At 43.9% G+C, this 22,997-nt stretch overlaps 1 protein-coding gene across 2 annotated transcripts in view; it reads right to left on the reverse strand.

Annotated features, from left to right (window-relative positions):
* Positions 1-15,747: 15,747 nt before the first annotated feature.
* The window catches only part of COL1A2 (collagen type I alpha 2 chain), a 67,572-nt gene continuing 60,322 nt past the window's right edge, over positions 15,748-22,997 (reverse strand). For both annotated transcript variants that reach the window (XM_086941950.1, XM_086941949.1), the window contains exons 48-50: positions 21,095-21,285; positions 20,071-20,313; positions 15,748-16,682 (exon numbers count right to left, since the gene is read on the reverse strand). In XM_086941950.1, coding sequence (XP_086798076.1) covers positions 16,536-16,682; positions 20,071-20,313; positions 21,095-21,285 — 581 coding nt within the window. In that variant the 3' untranslated portion in view covers positions 15,748-16,535. The remainder of the gene's footprint in view (positions 16,683-20,070; positions 20,314-21,094; positions 21,286-22,997) is intronic.

Raw genomic sequence — 22,997 nt, forward strand, 5'->3', positions numbered from 1 at the left:
TGCCAGTTCAGCCCTTTTTACTATCACCAACACGTCCTTGAGGGAGGTGTCCCCTGCGGCCCATAGCTTGTCCTGCACGCTCGTGCACGTGGTGTGCATCACCACTTGGTCTTTTATGAATTCACTTTCCCAGTTGGCATATTTGCACGAGACCGCCAGTTTCTTCAACGCCGCCACATATTCTTCTACCGTTTCCCCGGGTAGTTGCTTCCTTTGCTGGAAGTTAAACCTGTCTACTGAGACGCACACTGAGGGTTTGAAGTGTTCTTCTAGGTCTTCCAGCGCGTGGGCATACACGTCGTCATCCTCTGTCTCTCTCTTCTTTGGCACCAAGCTTTTGTAGATCCTTAGGCCTTCTGGGCCCAGATTTAGCAGCAGGATGCGTTTCTTTCTCGGCGGCTTGAATTTCTCCTCGCTTTCGTCTTCCATCACTTCTATGAAATTGTCTATGTATTCCTTCCAGTCCTCCCATTTCATGAGCGGTTCCCCTGGTCTGGGAAGGAACTGGACTGGCGCTATCGCATAGCCCGCTTGTGCGTTCATCTTCTCCGCCCGGGCTGCGGGCAGCGTACCTTCCAGGCTTCTCGGGCTCCCCGGTGCACCGTTTCTTTCTTCCTTCTTGAGCAAGGGTGGAGGGCTGCTCCTTTCAGCCCTTTCCTGTTCGGGTGGAGTAGCCAGTGCGTATGCCGGTGGGCCTTGACCGTGACTGGCTTCCTACCTCGGTTATTCAGGGTTCTACGACCGTCGCTATTTGGGCTCTCGGTGCTCTGTTCCCCTTGCTGATGGTTGCGTTGCGCTCCTTGCCGTGCCCTATGAGGGTGGGGTCACTGTGCGTACCCTCGGGCCTTCCTCGTTCCTCCTGCGCCACCACTCCGTTCCGCCGTGTATCTCGTAGTCTGCGTGGTGGGGGTCGTGGGTCGGGATCCCACCCTCGTCGCCACTGTAATGAATGCACAATCTTCCCCCAATAACTGTCGGAGTCGGGTAGTGGTGCCAACCTCTTTATTCGAGTAATTGCATACAAGGAGCGCAAAGCATGTCCTGCGCCCAGCCTGCTCGCGCTCTGAATGCCGCGCTGCGCCTGCCGCGCCTCTACGTCAACGTACGTCACGTAACCATGTGACGTACCATGCTAGCGCGCTCACTACAAATGTATTACAGGAATAGCAATACTGGCACTGGCTCCCAATATTATTTTGATCTGGATGCATGAGGTTCTATGGGGATTTGCGAAAATCACCAAGAAACTACTGTTATTTATGCTACTTACTGCAAAACCAGATGCTTCTGGGGAAATTATGATTGGTAGAAACACTGCTTAAACTGGACTGTTACCATGGATTATGGCTGGTACAAAGAATTGAAAAGATGTTCCACAATGTGTTAGGTACAGAGAAAGAATTCAGTAGGAAATGTTGTCCACAACTAGACTGCTTACCTGCACAAAACTTGGAGAGTGCTCCAATTATTCGTCTGATGGAGCTGTGTGCCACAGCTATTGGCCAATCTAAGGAACGTTACCCCATGACAACATGAACGTGGAGAAAATACTTCTTTATATTTATCAGCAAAGCCTCATATCCTCTATGAGTGTAGACAGAATCAATAAATTATTGAATAATACAAGCAGCATCCAAATGAAAGAGGTTTCCCTGATAGAGTTCCTTTGACAAAGAGGTATCTGCTACCGTGGTCCTTTTTGATATTCAGTTTCATAAAGAGTAAAGTTTGATTTTTTTTAAAATAGCACTACCCTGTTATGTTTGATTTTCCAGATGAATAAAACCTCTGGGGATCGAATTTATGTTTACATTTTGTTTCCTCCGTATGTTTCAAGTGTGTTTCCTGCAAGGCTAAGCTATCGTATTCCTCTCACCCCACTAGTTGCCAGAATGTCATTTGTTTGTTGAGGGTACTGAGACCCTTCACATTAAGTGAGACAATATTAACCATGGGGCAGTGTTGTCAGAAATCATTCCCCCATGCACTTTGTTGGAAAACGAGGCAGCATATACATATGTGAGGCCTGCACAAATAACATGACTACATTTGTCCTTCACTAGGAACCCAACACCCAATTGTAGCGCCTGACTCTAAGAGGGTAGCGTTGCAGGGTAGTCTGAGGCTTACTCAAGGGAGGTGGTGTGGGCTAGTAATCGCCATTTGCAAGTGCTCAGAAATAACACTCAATAATTGATTGTCCAGTCTGTACTTTGCTTTATAAAAGTAAGAGTACAGTTATTACACACACACACTACTCAATACTATGCACCAATTTACAAATATACATAAGCTGTTGGAATTACTTTGTGACACTGCATAACATCTCCCCTCCTCCCGCAAGGGGGGATGGGGTCTGGTACTACCACTCCCATGTATGCACATCATCTTGCACCTAATGAAGTTAGTGGATCTTAACCTGGAGCAAGGACCCTGCGCACTGGCACGATCCCACTGGCGACTCACCCCAGTACTTCAACCAGCATTTAAAATAAGCAACCTTGCCTTGGTGACACACAACCCTGACCGAGCATTTCCTACTGACCATAAGGTATGCACCTCTATATATTAAGGGCTAACAGTCTGGGTTCTTCACCTAAGGGCAGCAGCAAGAATACATGTTTAAGTATCCCTTTAGAGTGACAGGACTCATAGCATTTGGATATCATTAGAATGCATTGCAATTACAACCCCTAAAGGCATCACAGATAAAATCACAGGTTTAAGTAAATACAGTCAGACACTCTAGCAGGAATGGCGAGCCACTTAAATCCACTTTGCTTATGACTCCACATACTTCACAATAGACACATGAAATTCAGTCCCTCTATAAAGAATAACATTAGTAAAAACCTTTGTGGTGCAATTACACTTCTTCACCTCCAGGGGATGCCTTCTGCCAGACATCCACCATCTAAGCCCTTCACTTCAGGAAGCACTTTTAAATCACCCTCAGCTGAAGAACAAAAGTTCTAGCTCAGAAGGGCTAAAATGCATGTAGAGCCCTTGAGGGGTTATAGTTTTCAAGTCCCCATGACACTTAGGGTGGGACTGCGTTGCTCCTGCAGCTCCCCCTGCCCCTCCTTCAACAAATGAGGGTGACCCACCTCCTCTGGGGGCCACCAGCATCCAAAACAACAGAGTTACTAATGCCTTGCAAGGCATTCTGTGGCGCTTCACGATGATTTCCCTGCATATTAAATGAGCAGCTCTACTGCTGTGCCGGGGAGAGCCGTGATGTGTGCCCCACGCCGCATAGGGTGTTTGTAGGAGGGTCCAGTCCCATCTGGACCCCCAGGTGAGTCATTCGGCTCGGGATCTCACGCCCGGCTGATCCGCCGATTTTCTGGGGCCCGGTCCCACCCAGGCCCCTGGCACCTCCTCTCGCTCTTCTTGGGGTCCCAGTCCCCTCCGGGATCCCCGCATGCCCAATCATTGGAGGGCAGCCTTGGGAGCCGACCCCCAGCTACCCCCGCCGGCTCCCCGCTCGGCCAGCACCCTCGCGTGCTGCCGCAGGAGCCAGCCACTCCGTTCTGGTCTGCCCGCTCCGGCCGGCAGACGCGCAAGGCTTCTCCTCTGTGTCGGGGCCTGAGGATGGGGTCCCGGGCCCCCGGACCTCTTCGAGGGAGTGCGGTAGCACTCCCCCACCTCCGCCTTACTGCGGGCCCGGGGATGGGGTCCTGAGCCCCCGGACATCTTCGGGGGGGCGCGACGGTGCTCCCCCACAACCCTCATCAGCAGGGGGCCAGGGTGGGCTTCTGGCACCCCCTGGGGTGAATTTTCACAGGGGGCGCAACTGTGCTCCCCCGCCCCCCTCCTTCACATCACTGGGGGCCAGGGTGGGCTCCTGGCCCCCTTGGTATCTTCATGGGGGGCGCGAGGGCTCCCCTTGGCCTTGCTTCCTCCTGGGGCAGCCCCCGGGATCTGACCAACCCCAGGGGCATCTCTGAGACCGGCGGCGGAGCCGCACGCACTTCGTCGTCGGTCTTCTTAGGGGTCAAAGGTCGCCTACCTTCCGGGGGCCATATCTCAGCCCCTGGTGGTCTGATCTGCCCCATTTCCGCGTCTTCTTGGTCTGGGTGGCGTCCCCCAGCCACTGGGAGCACTCTCCTTTGACCTCCTAGTCTCCAAGAGGGTGCATTCTGCAGGGAGCGGTCTTCCCTGGCTCCTTGCACCTCTCTTCTCCCTGTGTAGAGGCCTCTCCTTCTGCACACCGGTCCTGGGCTCTCTTTCTGGTGCTGTTAGGGGCCTGGGGGGCAGTCAGAGGTGTCCTCCTTCCAACTGCCCATTGCACCAGGCTCCAACACTTTTAGCCTCAGCAGTCCACACCCCAGAGAGAGTGTCTCTTCCTGTGCAAGTACTTTTGAAAAGTTGAGTAGGGGGCTGGCAGGAAGTCTCTGTGTGTCCTATCAAACAGCAACACATCACTTCCCTGACCCTGTTCCCTCCCTCTTGCCCAGCTTCTGGGTTTGTTCAAACATGGCGTCGTCCAGTGTCTCTGGCCACATGGCCTCTGAAACCCAACTCCTGCCCCCCTCACTGCCTTCTCTCCTTGTTGCAGCCTGGTGCCCGGCACCCAGCGACAGCAGTTGATGGATGGCTTGTAGCTCCACCTATCTTTTCTCCTTGAAAGGAAGATCTACGCTCTGGGAAGAAAGGTCATTAATCTAACTTTCCAGGGCCATTCCCCGGCCAAGGACTCAGAAAAATATTACATTTCTGGATGACCCAAAAGCAATACAAATATGACTTTGGACTCTGCAGAATACTCATTTTCACATCTGCTACACTGGACTTTAGTGCGTGTCTGTAATCTGAAGGCCTTGTGGAAGTCATTTTAGCCATGGGCCCCACATTCCCATAGGGGAATAATGACTTTCCCTGGCATGTTCCTTCCCATGGTATGAAGCCTATTCCATGTCACCACCCAATTCTGCATAAGTCCTGCCACACCATTCACTCTGCAGCTGCTCCTGGACTGCGCATGCTAGGAATCTCCCCTGCGCAGCCCCTACACGTGTGCACACGCATGTACACCCATGTCTGAATTTAACCAGCACAGTGCCCCATGCTCCAGCTGCTGCACAGCGGCCTAGTCAAGCCAGGGGGACACTAGTAAAATCTCCATGCAGTCTCCTTCCTTAGGAGTTCACTGTGGGTGAGTCCCAGATTATGAGGCTCCCGCCCAGAGTAATAGCTCAACAATTAGGTGCTAGCAAAGCAAAAAATCATAGTGGCCGCTAGTGTCAGAACAACCTTCTAACACACTTCTTTTTGTATCTGCTAAAGGTGCTTCCCTATGGTTTTGACAAATTTCCATCACAGTTGTACAGCTTGTGTGGTTGGAGAACAAAGCATGTCCTGTGGCCCTCCCTGTGTCCCCCAGCAATAAAGTGTAACATGAAAAACAGTCAAAAAGAAAAGTTTCCATTGTCCCACTGAGCTCTGGGGGCCACCGTCAGGTCTGTAGGGTCTCCCCCGTATTTGGCAGAGGCTGGGTCGTACACTGAGTCCATTTTGGAAGCTGAGGAGATCGTGATGCGGTAAAAACCCCTGGGGGGGGGGGTAAAAACTGCTTCTAGAGCAATCCATCCAGTTGCAGTAATCACATCAGAAGAAATGGAAAGCCACACAGCTAAGTGTCTAAGCATGGTGGTGGCGGGTATTTTAACTCCTTGGAATTCATCTGTCCCTCCGTTGCAATCCCGGATGTGCATTTGTTGCATCTTGTACCGCTCCTCCTGTGGTATTGAGGGAGCTCCCATGATGAAACCCAGAGCAGTGAGGTCAGTGGAAGCTCATCCTATGTTGGGGCCTGGTCTATGAGGTCCACTCCTAAAATACGGGCTGCAGTCTCCAACGATGAGAAGTGGTTGGAGCAATTCCCGTGTTCAAATGCAATGCTACTGGGGAAGAGCCATCTGCAGTGTATATTTTGCTGTCTCATGTGATCCGTTATTGAGTTGAAGTCCTGGAAATGTAGTCGGGGAGATGGCTTGAAAGATTGAGCAACTGAACCCAAGGTGCTCAATGGAGCCTTTAGTCATTGCTTCTTTAAGGAACATTTTTTCATTGGTATTTGTGGAACTTGACAAGTGTGTCTGGTGGTCTGCTCTTTTCCTCTGGGCGTTGTGCGTCTACTCAGTGTACCTGGTCAAACTGAATTTTAGAGGGATCCATTCCTGCAACTGAAACAAAAGGGGACTGGATGCACTTTACTGTGCCAGGTTCTTCACTTACCCCTATCAGAGTGTTCTAGGTCCTCACTCTTCCATGCCATTGCATCATTTTGTGCATGGGGGAGGGGCAGTTCGCAATTAGGGTGAAACTTTGGGCCAGCAGGACTGCCAGTTGAATTTCCACCTCTACCACTCTAGAGCTCGCATATTTCACATCTGATCGAAGTGCAGCAATCTTTTCTCCCATATATGATTGAAACAGTGGGAGCTCCCTGGAATTATCCACCTTGGGTTTTTCTTAGTTATGTTCTGAATGGTTACAAGCTGGCCAGCAGATCTGCCGTGGTAAAAGTACATTCTGATTGCTTTTATGTGACATGGACCACCACATGGGTCATGGAGGTTGCCCCTTGTGTAGTCTGAACAGCAGTGAAGAAGTCTGTCAGCTTCTTCTGAGTCAATTTTCTGGGGCATGAGCTGTGTGCAGTGCACATAGGGAGAAAGAGGGGCTTCAGTTTTCGCAATCAGGTCTCACACGGTACAGCAGTTCTCCCAGCCAGTCGGAGTAGGGAACAGTTCCAGCAGTGTTAGGGTGGGGACCAAGACCAACCATCAAGCAAAACCACATGTGCACATTTCAGTCGAAGGGTTGTTTTACGGGTCCATGCCTGGCTATGAATCAAGTCCCTGGTCACCCAGCAGGATGACCAGGCTAGTGAGCCACCATGATGAGGCTTCAAATACGGTGCTGACTGGCCTGTCTGAATGGTGGGCAATCAGCTTCACTTTTCAGCCATGCCATGTGATGTGGCAGTGCTGTAGCTCTGCACTCAACAAAGTAAAAAATTACCCGACTCAATGCTAGACTTTCTAGAAGAAAAGCACTTTAGTGCCCACTAGAGCAAAATAATGCATATAGGAAATTAATATGATGTATTTTAGTGTCCTTGCACTAGAGAAAGTCAGTGCTACATCTTGTTATTGATTGCAGTCTCCCCTTTTGATCCAGGTTGTTCCCCCCACAGGTCTGGTTCTAGTATGATTAGGCTACGATTAGGTGCTGATTATCCCTGTACTCCTATGTTAGCACACAGCCTTTTTAAATCAGTTCACTGTTGTTCACCAACTGAGTCCTTTTAATTCTGTAAATTGGCTGGACCATCTTGGGCAACTTCCCGGCAGCTCTGATGCTCACTCACTCTTCCTCTTTTGGGCAGGGTTCAAGCCTGCAGTTTCTCTAGACCCCTCAACAGTCACCACTGGAAAGTGCAGCTGTGGTCATGATGGTTGCTTAGGTGAGTGCTAGATCTTCTCACTGCTAGGCGGGTGCTCAGCACATCCCCACGTGGGGCTGTTCGGATGTATGACGTTACAACGCATGCTTTTACCACGCATGCCTTTACAACGCGGTTTTTACAACGCATGCCTTTAAAACGCATAGTGCTTTGGGGCGCTGGATAGTGAATAGTTTAATTTACTATTCCAACTCCAGTCCCCGTGGATAGTAGGGAAGCTGTTGGGTAGTAAATTAAACCTATTCCCTATCCTAGAACGCCCCCCAGCGCAATGCGTTATAATGGTTTGCGTTGTAAAAGTTGCGTCGTAATGGTAGTGCGTTGGAAAAGTTTAGTTGTAAAGGTTGTTTACCGGCTGTTCTGGTTCAGATCAGTGCAGTCACAGAAGTCAAGGATTGAGCAGATAGTGATCCCTTGCACAGGTCTTACTGATTGTATGGCGGATCACAACTTTAGGCACACCAATATTTAAGGACATTAGTTCTGTATCATGCTGCGACTGGGTTTAGGTGCAGTACCTTGGGCCTTGTTGTGGTTTCAAAATTCAGTCACATGAGCTCGGGGCTCGCATCAACTTCACAGGGCAGGCTCAGCATCTGGGGTCAAGCTGCAAGTTCACAGATGAGGCTCAGGTAACCCTGCAACTTAATAGTCTGGGCTCAGCATCTCTTGTCACTCTGCAAGTTCACGATTTCCTCCAGGAATCACACTGAGTCTAGGGCCTGCCAATACCAGGGCACACAGATGGCGCTCCATTGTCCTCCAATTCTTTGGCATAACTACCATACTGTGGTCACACTGCACTTTATTCCTCCTGCTTTGTCACTCATCCTTCAGGGTTGGCAAGCTCCTTTGCACTCTAAGCAGGTAAGCAGATTTCCTGGAGCTTCAAGACACGTAATCAACCCTGCAATCCAGGTCTGGTTGCACACCAGTCCTCTGACTACTCTGCAGAGCACCCTCTACCTTGCTCATAGAGTACCTGGAGCAAGAACCCCAGTAGGTCAGTGAATCCAACTTTAATACAGTTATATAGAAGATAAGACAGGGAAATGTACTGTCTGCATTTTCAGACCCTGTTTAGGAGCTTCTTCTTTCAAGTGTCTTTTTTAGGCTGCTCCCCAGATGCAGCTTTTATGTAAAGAGAGGCCCCACAGAGCAGGGTGGTACAAAAGGGGGTGGTGATGGCAGGGTATGCTCAGACGTGAGTCCCTTGCTCACTTGGACTCTAGATTCAAGATAGCCTGGCTGATGGGGATTATGAATCTGAAACCGGAAACAGGATGCTTGTTTCCGGTCCAGGGAAGACATGGCTTGGCAGTTCGGGATGGACTGTTCCCATGAGGCACAGGGTCAGACTGATTTGCATATGGCCATGTCTGAACTGGGGTGGCTGAGTGAGCTAAAGTATGGTGATGGATTAAACCCAGAACAGTTGACTGGGGGTGAGTGTTTGATTTGCTCAAACGCTCCGTCCATCATCCCCTTTTGTACCACAGAGCAGGGTGGTCTCCTGCCTGGGAAACAACCTTTACAACACAACTTTTGCATCACACTGCCATTACAACGCAGCCATTACATCGCAACATCCTGTGCATCGCATGCCATTACAACGCAACCATTACATCGCATGTCACCACAACACATATCATTATAACGCATGTCATTACAACACAGTCAGTACAACACATACCATTACAACGCATACCATTACAACGCATAGTACCCCTACACTATCCACACTTACCCTACTGTTGCACCCCCTGGAGTTAAAATAGTAAATTTTACCCCTACACTGTCCAACACTTACCCTACTGCTGCAACCCCTGGAGTTAGAATAGTACATTTTACCCCTACGCTATCCAACACTTACCCTACTGTTGCACCCCCTGGAGTTAGAATGGTAATTTTTACCCCTGTACTATCCAACACTTACTCTACTTTTTCACCCCCTGGAGTTAGAATAGTAATTTTTACCCCTATACTATCCAATACTTACCATAAATGCAATGCAATGGTATGCATTGTAATGGCATGCGTTGTAAAAGTAGTATGCGATGTAATGGAATGCATTGTAAAGGTAGTTTCTTAAAATGCGATGTCATGTCATGCGTTGTAATGGAATGCGTTGTAAAGGATGTTGCGATGTGAAAAATGCGTTGTAAAGGCATGCGTTGTAAAAGTATGTGTTGTAACGTCATACAACCCTCCTGCCTGGATCCCCTCAACAGAAGCATAAATAGGTGTGAGCTTCCTGCACTTGCCTACTGCTGAATAATCATTCTCGTTTTCAAGATATTTTTCATGTCTTGTACTTTTTGAAACTGTTTAAAGAGCCATCAAAATCATAATTTGCGTAAAAACTGCTAAAATACTAAGACTAAAGTCCATATGTCCGATGCATTTTAGTGGTTGCTGGGCGCGACAGGTAAAATTTCTATGTAGAAACCCTATTTTGCTAGTTGGTAATCTATCACCAACTCTCAAAATAGGGTTGGTGAGTCGCTTTTAGGAAGAGGTGTGGTCGCTAAGGGGTGTGCCAAGGGTGTCCCTTCCTAATAGAGAGTCGCAGGGGGATGTTAGATTGTTTAGCGATTGGAATGCTGTCACACCACTTTCTTCAAGTAAGTGGTAAGCCAGTCACAAACAGGAAGGGGACCCCCTTCCCCTTTGTGAATGGTAGCGAAGAGGTTTTTTAAGAACAGGCGGTGGTCCCACAGACCACTGCCTACCCTTAAAAAATTAAACTGAAGTGTTTAATTTTTCTTTTTGAAACACATCCTATTTTCCTTTAAGGAAAATGGGCTGCATATCAAAAATTTCAAAGCAAACAAAGACAAGATGGTCTGCTGTCCCCAGCAGGCCACCATCCTTGTGTTATTGCCCATTCCCAATGTGTCTCAAATTGTGACCTGCCTCGCGAATATAGATGCAGCAGGTCATTTGCAACTACATTGGGAATTGCAAAATGTCCATGACACATAAGTACATTTCCTTTTGTGACCTGCAAATTGTGAGTCGCTAAAATTTGCAAATTGCGATTCGCAAAAGGAAATGGTGGAACATGTGGCCCTATAAGCCCAGCAGGACTAAGAGCCAAGCAGAGATTACTGAGGAAGTTTAAAAAATAATCACAGAGCCAGGTTTTCAAATAAATAAATAACTCCATGATGGAAGATTATAACCTTTGATAAATATAGGTGTACTCATTTTTAGAATTTACAAAAGATTCCTAGATTATGCCTCGAAAACCTACGAATGTAGCAATTTTCCAAGTGTAGTTAAAATATTTGATGAATTAACAAACGTGACAATGCGGAAGCACTTCTTTGTGTATTAGTGTATAATTTCATCAGGCAAAATGCCACTGCGTTTGGGTAAAACCATTTTAAATAAACAGAATAATATTCTTCACATAAAAAATACTTTGAAATAGATAGAAATCCTTTTCCTTACACCTCTTATATTTTGTGAGTTTTCTGATCCCCTTTTAAAACTTCTGAATTATTTACTAGTGCCCTTATCAGAAGTAAATTTCCAGTATTTTCCAGAGTGGGAAATGGTTTGAGAGGAGTTTGTGAATACCCACACAAGTTACTTTGTAGGTAATCTAAAACTCAGAGGGTATTCCTGTAACTAACACCCTCACCCCATCCTAAATGCACTCACCCAATAATCCATTTACAAGAAGACAATCAACATTTTTTAATTAGAAAACTAGTTCTAGATCCACCAATAAGGTGAGGTATGTGTATGTGTGTGTGTCTGTCATGTGATATAAGTCTGATTTACATGTGCAAATAGACAGTGCTTAATCTGTAAATAGAATACTTGCAGGGGCCCAAAAATGTTCTTAGGAGGCCACGGCCAGCACTGATTAATGCCAGAGTTGGCGACTCTTCTGAGTATTGATTCCAGCTCATGTCTATCTTTTTCTCCTCTCTGTAGTTCCTTTTTCTTTATATTAAACTTCTGGGTGCCCTTTGTCACTGTTTTCCTATACTTCTCTCCATTTTACTTCTACCCTTCACCCGCTTCTGCTTCTCTTACTCCTACTTGTTCTGGTTCTCTCCTACTGCGTGTTAAAGCCTGATGACCAAAAGGCACTCCAGTTCCTGAAAGTGACTGCTGGTTTCTGCCACCTACAAACAATACCATAAATTAAGCACCACAGAGAGTTTTCCAGTTTGAACCCACAGGCTTCAATTTATGTGTTACCTCTTCTCAGAGCAGCCAGAAAGCAGTAAAAATTTTAACAGGATGTGTGTGTGAGCATTAAGGATGTCTAAGCCTATGCACAAATATTAGTGCATATTTATGAGCCATAGAAATTCATGACTTAGGCTACTGCTTTTTGCAAGAAATCGGGTTATCAGTTGAAAGAGGTGAGAGTCCCTCTCAGATAATAAACAATCCTTGTCAGTGTGAACCACAAACATCAATTAATAAACCTGTGAATAACCATCTGGTAGATTGGCACAAAAGCAGTCAGGCTTAAATTAGAGGCATGTGTAAAGCATTTTACGCAGCACTCAAATAGTGTTATGGTGAAAACACAACACAAGGAAAATTTTGTAAGGAACAATAGTGAACATTTTAATCAATAAATGGCACCAAAATGACAACAATCCGATAAATAGAGCCGGACATATGTATTTTTTAAGTTTGAGATAAAAATAGCACCAATAAGCAAAAAGCGCCACTCGTGGTTACCTGGTTGTGCTGGACTGGTTGAAAGTGACAAGTTCAAGCCGACCATGACAAGCCACAGGTCAAATATAGGGCACTGAGACTAGGTTCATCCTGGGGGAGAGTGTACCTTCTCACACAATCTGACTCTGAGTTTCACATTGGTGGGAGCCACAAAGAGAGCTTTCTCAGTGCGAAGTACTGGTTGCCTTCAGAGATTCACGTTGGTGGGAGACATGAGCAACTGTGGCTAACATGAAGAGGAGGGTGATGGTGGATCTTAGTGCTGGTGTGAGATGCAGGTGGTCATTTGTGGTTGCGAAGAGACCAAAACGTCTGGGTTTTCATCTGGAGTTCAGTTGTTGCAGATTTAAAGTTGGAAAAGTACACTCTGACACCAGCCAAGGGACCATGACCAGGGGAGGCCCCTCTATGGGGTCCACCAGAGGTCAGCAGCAGGACTCAGGCAGGTCCAGTCGGTGCTGGTCACCTGGGAAGTTGCAGGGAAGGCCTCTGGAAGCTTGGTGTGTCCCTATGGCTCAAACAGAAAGCCAGCCACCTGACCCCTGAAGTCACTTCCAGGGATCCTGAGTTTAAGACACGAAGGTCCAGTTTTCCTTCTTCAGACAGCAAGGCAGTGCTTCTTCTGAATCTTCAACAGGTCCAGGAGTGTTCTGATTCTATGTTCTGAGGGTGCTGCTTTTATACCCATGCCAGCTTCTGTGTGGGTATCACTGTCTGGCCGTGTACCTGCTTCCATAGGTTTGGCTCCTTCCTCGCTATTGGGAAAAAGGCAAGGACAGGCCTGGTATCAGGTTTATGTAGGGTCCTGTGCACTGCCTCTATACACAGGCCCCTTTTGTCCACCATCTGGAAGGAATACACATCACACCACAGGAGAGGCATTAACAGTCTTGTGATCCAGGACACTGGCAGAAAGGCACATTTGGTTTAGGCGGAAAAATGGCAACATTATATAAGTGGCATTTTCAGAACAGTAACTTCATGTTCAATTTCACCCTTAAAGAGGATTTCGAATTTCAATCCAAATGAGGAATGTTTTTCTCTATCTGCTCCCAAATTGAAGTTATCACTTGTTAAGTGTAATAAGGTTACTCAGTGTTAGTCTATGAGAGAGGTAACCTTGCTAAAATGAAAAACAATGTTAAGAGATTTCACTATCAGGAAATGTAAAATGGAAGCACACGTCCTACTTTTTGATGTGGCAGTTTAAAAAACTGGACTACAAACTGCAGTGGCAGGCCAGAGATAGGTTTTACAAAGCTACTTTAGAGAGTGGCATAAAGAGTAATCCAGTCCACTAGTAGATTTTAATTTACAGGCCCTGGGTACAAGTAGTACCATTTACGAGAGGATGAGAAAATTAAATTGACCAATGAGGTGTACCAACTTTGCCATATTTAGAAGTGAGACACAAGCACTTTAATGCTAGTTAGCCGGAGTAAAGCGCACATAGTCCTAAAATACAACATAAAGGGGTTAAGCAAAGGAAGGTCAAAATATGAGGTGCCTCTCTAGAAAGGGCCAGGTTCAACACTTTTCAAGAAAGCTATGGATTTAACATGTTAAGAGGTAAATTTCAGCTTCCTGAACAAGAAGATACTTACGCCCATATTCTTGAGAACCGCATAGTACCTTGAAAGGAATGCTGCACAACCGCTGCTGATGTTACTGGCCAACAGCGCTACACTCAATGTATATGCTTCTTTGTGCAGATATTTCTGAGGGCTGTAGAGGTTGTCCAAAGGGACCCAACGTCACTTGTTTTGTGTGTCATGTGATTTGTATTATGCAGTACAATCTAGGTCTAATGGTGCACTGCAATTTACTCTCATTTACATCCATTGTCATATTATATGATGTCCTGTATTCCATCATCTAGCTCAAAGTCAAGTGATGACATTTCTAATGGTGCCATAGAATAGTGCATAATTAGAGCCAGTGGGTGCAGTTTTGGCCCACTACCACTCATTTTCGGGCACCGGGACCTAATATTCTCCCCCAGACTTTGACCCAGCACAAGAGATAAAGAGAAAGGCAGAAAGATGGGGAAACAGTGACAAAAAGAGTAGGAAGGGATGAAAGAACCCACAAGAGTGAGATATTGGGGCTTGGAGTGTATGGTTATGGATGAAAAAAGGGATCAGATGGAAAAAACGAGTGCAGTCGTGGTATGAATAACCCTGACATTGTGCAGCACCTGCGGCAGCCTCTGAGAAAAGTTTTGGGTCCTTTCACTTATTCTTTTACAATTTAAGCACTGCCATGGCTAATGTCTGGTTTTGAAACCTGAAAAATACTACCTCTTTTTATTTACAGAGTTTGGTATGTAGTACATGTGTTTCCAGTGTCTGCGCGAAATGGGGCTCAATTCTAGTCGGTGTGATTAAATCTCTGCCAACATAAGCAAGTCACGTGCTTTACGTTACGAAAACCAAATATTTGTGAGTAAAGTAGAAAGTGCATGGAGTTGTGCAATGCTGTAAATCACAATTTGCTGTGCCAATGAAAATGAGCAGCATTGCTAAAGCCAGTCCTTTAAGATGCTGACCTCTACAAAAGTTTGTCTTCCCTTTTCTACTAAGAAAAGGTTGTCAATTATTGCTAGAATGGCAGACGATTTTCAGGCCTCCCTCTTGCAGGTACCTTTTCTGGACAAGTTGAGTGCAACAAAAAAAAAAGCAAAGGTTTCACTTTTTCTACCAACACTGCACTTATTTTCCTTTCACGCACTCAGCAAATACATTAAATTTAGATTTAAATTAAATTACCATGTAGGAAGAAACTGTTAATTTAAAATACAATCGTTATAGTTATATTATGACTACCCGGGGAGAGGACTTATGTGTTACTGAAAAGATCAGCTAAAATATGAGTTCCCTGATTAAACAGTATTACATATGCAAGACCTCTTGCCTAATCCCTAATCCCTTTTTAAAAATATATACATTTTTTATTTGGAGAAAACACACAAAACAAACAATTCAACCCATAAACAAACAGACGTTTTTACTCATCAGCAACACATAAGAAACAGCAGGAGAAAATGGCGGCCATTGTTCATCAAACTGGAATTTACATAGCGCTGCATTACGTCACATCTACAGCCGCAACACGCAGTTTTGGAATAAACCACTTATTTTTTTTCATTTCAGTATGAAGAATTTGATGACTCAGAATGTTCTTTAATCAAAGTTTTCATTTATAGAATAGAATTTTGATAGACATAAAGCTCCTGTCCTTGTAAAACCAAAGCAGGACAGTCAAGACATCTATTAGCGGTTTCAACTGGATGTGTATCCAATAGCACAGAAAGAGAGAGAGAGTTGATTGGTCATTCATGCTGTCCATCAATTTGTCCCATAACTTAAGTGCTACCGTCACAATGATTTCTAGGTTGTTAACCTCTAACAAATGTTCATTTAGGCGTGCAAAATTGCAACGAAAGGTGGGAACATAAACCAAAAAGGCAAAAGTACTGACGTTTTTTTCTCATTAAGGCACATTTGTAAATGCCAAATGCAAATGGACATGTGTAAGCAAGGAAGTTTACTCGCTGAAGGTTTTCGTTCGGAACACTGGACATGCTTTATTTCAAATTTTTCACAATTTATTTAAACATCTCACATATACAAAAAATAGGTACAATTTAACGATGCCTCCATTTACCCAATCTGAGAGGATGAAAATGAGATTCAAAAGAGATGAAAACCTGATTTTTAGGAAGAGGGTAAAAAGGAAAGAAATGATCCACATGCTTAACCTTTGGGCTACAGTAGACTGGAGAATATTACTTTATTTTTAAAAAACAATTTTCAAACCAAACACTAAAACTCAACACAAAAAAGTGGTATTCAAATGTTGTTAGCACCATCAAAGTTCTTCAAGTATTATAGAGCTGTAATACTGGAGGTTGCACCTTTGTATCACACGTGAAGAAACCACTTTTTTACATGTAGCACGAGTACCTATCTGGGATTCATATCACACTTGGGGAGAAGTGTCTGAGGTAGTTTTAAACCTTTGGAAGTTGTGGTTTTAAACTTCCTCTTTGGGAGACAGTCAAAGGCCACAAGTGGTACAAACTTTCAGGGTGTTTATTTTTTATTTTAGATTTTTTTTTACAAAGATTGACATTTCCCAAATCAAGTTGTTAACATCTTGAATGACTTCCAGGTCCCTCGGGGCTGTTTAGTGTGTATTGCACAATGCTCCAATCAATCCTCCTCCTTCTCTTTCGCCCAGAGTTTAAGCAAGCAGGTGAGCAGAGGAAATGGAAGGAGTCGGTTTTCAGCACAAAAAAGAGAAATGGCAAAGAGAGAACATTTTTTTTAAGTTAGTTTGAGTCCATTCATTTGAAACAGACAGGTCCAATGTCCAAACCGAATTCTTGTTCAGCACCACCAATGTCCATAGGTGCAATATCCAAGATGGGCAAGCGGGATGGTTTGTTTGTTCTGTATTCAATGACCGTTCTGCCCCATTCACCAGTATGTCTCTGTAAGAAGAGAATGAAAGATTAGATTTGTGAGGTTAGATTATTCATATGACTGTTTGAATACAATATCTAACCAGGTTTGCAAACAGGATGTGTCATTTGCTAAAACATGTAATTATGTAAATTCTCATGATGACTGAGCCAAGTTTTTAATACTTTTCTATTTTACAGGCCACATTCACAAAGCAATCTCTGTAAGTAGTTGGATCTTACTTCTGGCTTAGATGATATTTACTCTTGAAAGTCTAAGCATAAGACATACTCCTTCATGGTTAAAAGGTGTGAGAATCAGGCTCCAAATGTTTATATTTGCACAGCATTAAACATAGGGGGGCTTATTTACAGGCCTAGTGTGCTTTTTTTATGTTCGGGTGGCGCATTGGGCTTACCCATATCTACAAGGCCATGTAAAGCCACCCTGCATGGCTTTTCATGGCCTCATAGAAATGCTGTGAGGCAACGCAGTGACTTGCACAGGGAAGCGGCAGACTGTCAGCGTTGCCCTACGCTTGGCCATTGTAAATAAATGGCCAGGGTTTCTACTGAGATGTAAAAAGATAATGATATTTGTCCTGTCTCAGTCTAGCCTCAGGTTGGCTAAATAGGATTTAAACCATGGCACTCTTGTGTCAAGTGCCAGCACTTTTACCAATTGATAACCTCTAGGTACACAGAGCAGGGGTGTTGGTAGGCAATATAGACATGAGTTGCACATGTTACATTGGTCAAATAGTAATGTGTTGTGTTTTTTTCTTCCAAATATTAGGATAATAAAAGGTATATGGCCTCGTGTGAATGAGGTTTTGCAACCATAGAACACATTTTTATAAAGGAAAACTCCCATTAAGAGTTGGTAAAGTCTTTTCAACTCGTAAAAGGGGTTGTGTGAACTTTCTGCATTGAAGACAGAAGAGGATGTGAAAGAGTCTTTCGAGTCACAAAGTAATGTTTCAGTGGTAAGTGACCTCAGTTGTGGCTGCAAACCATTGAAAAGTTGCCAGATTTTGATTTGGTGTGGTAACCCATTCGCAAAGAAGAAACTTAGGGGCATATTATCAAGGGGGTTTATCTCCGCTTTTTTGGCTTTAAAAACCAAGAAAGCGGAGATAAAATTATCTCCCTATTACCTAGCTGTCACTAACACCAGTTAGCGACAGCTAGTAGGAGATAGCGACCATCTTGGGCCCCGCTTTGCATGTCAGTGATATTTATCACTAATGACATGCAAAGTGGGCGTACCAAGATGTTAGCAACTGGAAACAGTCGCTAACATCGCTATCTCCTATTACCAACTTTTGGAGATATTCGCGCTAAGCGCGAATATCTCCAAAAGCTAACACCTGCCCCAGAGCAGTTCTTAGCCAAGTTATTCAATGGTAGGTGGATAACATGGCTAAGAGCATTAGCTCGGTAATGCATGAATATCGTTGACTTTTCAGCGATATTCATGCATTTCGGCCGATTTTTATCGCTTAGGAGATAAACCTTGATAATAGCAAGGTTCCTAAGCGATAAAAATCGCCTCAGCTCGGCGATAAAAATATTGCTGCTAAACCAACATAGCGATAATTATCGCTAGTTGTTGGTAATATGCCCCTGTCTTCATTGGAATGCTTCACTTTTGAGAATCTGTGGCCCACAAAGCAACTGCATTCTCCTCGATGTCTTCTCAAACAGGAAAAAATTAAAGAAGCATTCTTTTTCTTTAATGAAAACAGGCTGCTTTAAAAACGTTTTTAATTTGGGAAAGCAAATGCATGAATGGTTGTCTGTTATTCCTAGCAGGGCCACCATCACTGAATTCTGAGCTGTTTACAACTGGTCACAAAATTCAACATGCCTAATAACTATTCAAGAGGCAGACCATTTGAAACTAGCTGTTCAAACACACTTTGTGATGCTACCTATTAGCAAAAAGTTTTCATTACAAATAATAGTCCCTTTTGCCCACCAGTAGGTGTGTAATTTGCACATCCCTGGTTTGTCAATGGGAATGGCACATCTGGCTGACACTACTTAATTTGGATGACATTTGTATATTCACTAAAGCACTTATGATCCCAAAAAGTAATACATCTGTACTACTACATTGCAAATGTATTCTTGTCTTTGTGAATTGGCACCATTGTTACGGATATAAAACAAGTGTAAAAAGTGGTTTACATGTGTACCACATGTGTGATCGTCAAAAAAAGAAGCCACTAAAACATTTATGTATGGTTACCCTAAAGATTACGGGACCATTTCACAAAGGCATTTATGAGTGTATATATAATAGACCTTCAGGAGAGCTACTTTACATACTCATAAATGTCTTTGTGGATTAACCTCATTGTCTTCAGTCGAATTATGTCACCTCTTTGTTTGGACCTTATTCATTAATAGAATTATATTTATCTTCTTTTAAAATATAAACATCATGTGATAAAGCTCCAAATGCCACACACACGTTTTAAAATCCAGATCATCTGTGTTTTCCAGAATTTTAACAGAATACTTATCAGATATCTTGTGCTAAGAACTGCAAAAGCATTTTGATTTCTATAATCTGTGAAACCATATCCTCTAACCAATTTAAAGGGGACAGGTCAAGGTATTTGGGGTTAAATATCAATCTTTGGCAATAATGCAGATCTGTCTATACACGTATAGTATAATTTTTAATCATAGACAATTAGGCCCTGATTACGATATTGAGCTGTCGAACCGCCGACCGCTAAAGCGGAGGTCAATATACCGCCCAGAAGTAGTTGGCAGTCTGCCCACCCAATTGCGATGTGACAGCCTGGATGGCAGATGGAAAGCGCTCATTTACACTGCGGCTAGTGCTACAGTCTAGGAAATGGGCAGCAAAAGAAGGTGCAGTGTAAATGAGCACTTTGTGCACATCCATGCGCTGTGTGTACCATCTGGTGCATGGCACTCTGTGCATGGAGATGCATCGGGCACTACATGTGACCCCAGGGCTATTTTACAGTGGTCCACGAGCCCCAAAGTCAGTTTCTGACAGCCTTTTTTTGGTGGGCGTTCTGCCATGAAAAGGCTGTTGAAAAGAGACATCGTAATGCCGACGGCAGTGCCTGCCTCGGCATCGCCTCTTGTTGTGACTACAATTTCGACTGCCGCCTGTCGGGATATGGGATCCTGGCAGAGGCGGTGGTTTCCCCCATGACCGCTTACAGATTGACTATATGCATCAAAATACAGCAGTCGGACCGAAAGGCTGTCGGGCGGACTGCCACCAACAGCCTGTCATAGGCGGTCCGTCTGACATTGTATTCAGGCCATTTGTCACATCCCATCATTCATCTATGTGCCTGATAATTAAGATAATTCTTAACTAAAAATCAAACCTAAGAGCAAACTGCAGGTTTTGCAAGTTACTTACCGTGCAGCTGTCCTCAAGGACACTGAAGGTGAATCTGCTGTTGCCCTCAGCACGGAGTTCAACATCATTAGATCCTTGCAGGATGACGGCCTTCTTTAGGTTTCCAGTCTCTCCGTCCATGTATGCAATGCTGTTCTTGCAGTGGTAGGTAATGTTCTGAGAGGCGTGGTTGGCCAGGAGACGCATGAATGCAAACTGAGTAGCCATATCCTTGGAGGTCAAACCTTCATCATTGTACTCAAACTAGAACACAAATACAACACATTTATTGTGTCAATTCAAAAGAAAACTGCAAAATAGGATTTTCTTCACAATACTAAAATTAATAGTTTTTGTTTTGGCAATTTACAGAAAGGAGGATTTCCATCTCCTGACATAGACTCAAAGAGGCAGACTAAGACCGGGCTATCAAACAAATGCACTGACACATAGTAGATCTTCAACCAGATGTGATTTTAATAATTTACTGGTCTTCTGGATCCTTTACTCACAGCTGTAAATGAGTTTGGTAAGCTTCAAATAATATGTTAAAATTTCATGGTGAAGGCAAGACATTTAAAAGTCTTAGTGCCCTATTCACAAAGGTAAACGTAGACCTAAATGCTTCAGGTCTAAACTTAGACTTCAGGCCTAAAGATAGACTCTAGATGTAAACTTAAGACTTCCGGTCTAGTTAAACTTTAAGTCTAAACTTAGACTTCAGGTTTACGTTTTTCTTTGTGAATCAGGCCCTCAATTTCCACAACTTTTGGGTTCAGACCCTTGGTCCAAAAATCTGGTATCGAATATCTGACCTTCCAGTCATTGACCACCAGAGGTTGAGGCTTGTTATAACATTCTTGATGATAATCAGTTTACTGAACAACATGTCTAAGCAGCCCTATGATTATTGAGTAAATACATACTTGGATCAGATGTACTGGTCCAGAGGATACTAGTATATTCAGGTATGCTACAAAATGGGCCTGTGACAATACTTTTCATCTACGTAGAGGTGTTTGATGATTTTATTTTAGATACTCACTTGGGTACCACCATTCAGGATTTCTCCAAACCATACATGCTTCTTGTCCTTGGGGTTCTTATTCATGTACCAGGCCTTGGGTGCAATGTTGTCTGGGTTGGCATGGATGCAAGTTTCTCCACTGGAGAAGTCACAGTACACTCGGATGGCATCAGTAATGCAACCCTGGTTAGGGTCAATCCAGTAGAAGCCTACCATTGAGATAAAACCATCTCATGTCAAGAGGTGCTAGAAATCTCAAAAACAATGCTACACATTATGCAACAGAGATTAACTAGACATAATTATTTTTCTAATTTACATGCAAAGCACATTTAAGAACAGATAATGATTTCTACAACAAGCAGATCCTGAAGTTTAAATTCCATACCTAATCAAAATGTAGCAAAGGATACATAGGTTTATGAGGTTTAGGTCTAGCTAAAGTTGTAGGACTTGAAGGCGAGCCCTTTACGAGAAAAGTACAGTGTTATTTTCTAAGTCACATTACTTGAGACAGAGCTAAACGAATATGCTGGGCCCTGACATTGAAGCCCAACTGATTCCTTGAAATACTACATTATCTAATCATGTATCAGTAAGTTCTAGATATCCTTCCTAATATAAATAAACACCACCATTGGTCAAATATTCCTTCTATTTGGACATAAAGGCAATAGTGGGAAAATGTAGCGTATGCCAGAAATTTCTGTACGAGTGTTGGTAATGTGTAGTTCTTCCTTCCCTCAGTCGCCACATGAAACCCAAATGACTGTCCTTCACTCTAATAAAATGTCTCCTGAAGAGAAGCTTGAGAATAACAGCATGCTGTGGTGTCCAGAGTTTAATTTGTGAAAAAATAAGTGCCAGGGTTCCCATCAGGAGGCAGCTTGCACCAGCCAATTACTCCTTTTAGTGCTGCCAAAAATAGAACTAACAACCATGAAAGTAGGGAGAGGATATGGCATTATGACCAGAGCTGTTGACTTCGAAGCTGGGGAACCACGTTCGAGTCTCAGCGTTGGCTCAACATCCTGTGATTCTGGGCATATCACATAATCTTCCCGTAAATGTATAGGTCCTTAACTGGTTCTCATGAAAAGCGCCTGTGTTGAAGATTAGGTGGCGGTCCTGAGCACCGGAAACCACCGGCTCAAATTAAACACTGGTTGTGTCCTTTCTCCATCCAATGTGTTAGCTATTATTGAAACAACTAATGTCACTTCTTCTTTCTAATTAATATGATCTTTCTATAGCTAATGGTGAAGATAACCACTGTGTTCATGTTCTCAAACTCGGCATGTTATATTATTCACTTTTGTATAGTGGTAATCACCATTTCAATTTAACCATAATACATTCCATTTCTTGGGAGGCCTTACTTCCAGATCTTGGAAGGCCATCCATTAGACTTTAGGAACCGTTGTTTGATAGTATATCCTACATTGTTGGTGTGTCATTGTGTTTGTACAATGTTAAGCTTCTAAACAGTTTATGTGAATTAGATTGCAAGAAAAATTTATTAGAGCTCTTATGATCATCATGTTGGTTTAATTATATTGAGGGGGAGTTAAAATAACATTTCTTTTTTGTTTATTTGCAAAGGGATCAATTGTAAACTACTTGGTCAGAGAATGGTACTTATAAATTTATGTCAGAACCCAGGACGGTGTCTTAGTATACAATGCTCTGCTCATGTGGGTGTGTTTATGCCACTTTTTTCAGCAGTCAGAAAAAAGTAGTAGTTCTCCTGAACCAGGAACGCCTTTATATATCAATGAAATGTTGGATGGTGCCCCAGAGGATGAATAGTGAACCACTTTTTTGGCAGAACAGCATAAAGAGTGCAGGCAAAGCCAGTTTCATCTTTTAAAAAAGAATTCCAAAACATTGTCTTTGCCAGCGCTATTTTATTTTGGCAGGG

Source organism: Lissotriton vulgaris, chromosome 10 (genome assembly GCF_964263255.1).
Source record: "Lissotriton vulgaris chromosome 10, aLisVul1.2, whole genome shotgun sequence".
NCBI lineage: Eukaryota > Metazoa > Chordata > Amphibia > Caudata > Salamandridae > Lissotriton > Lissotriton vulgaris.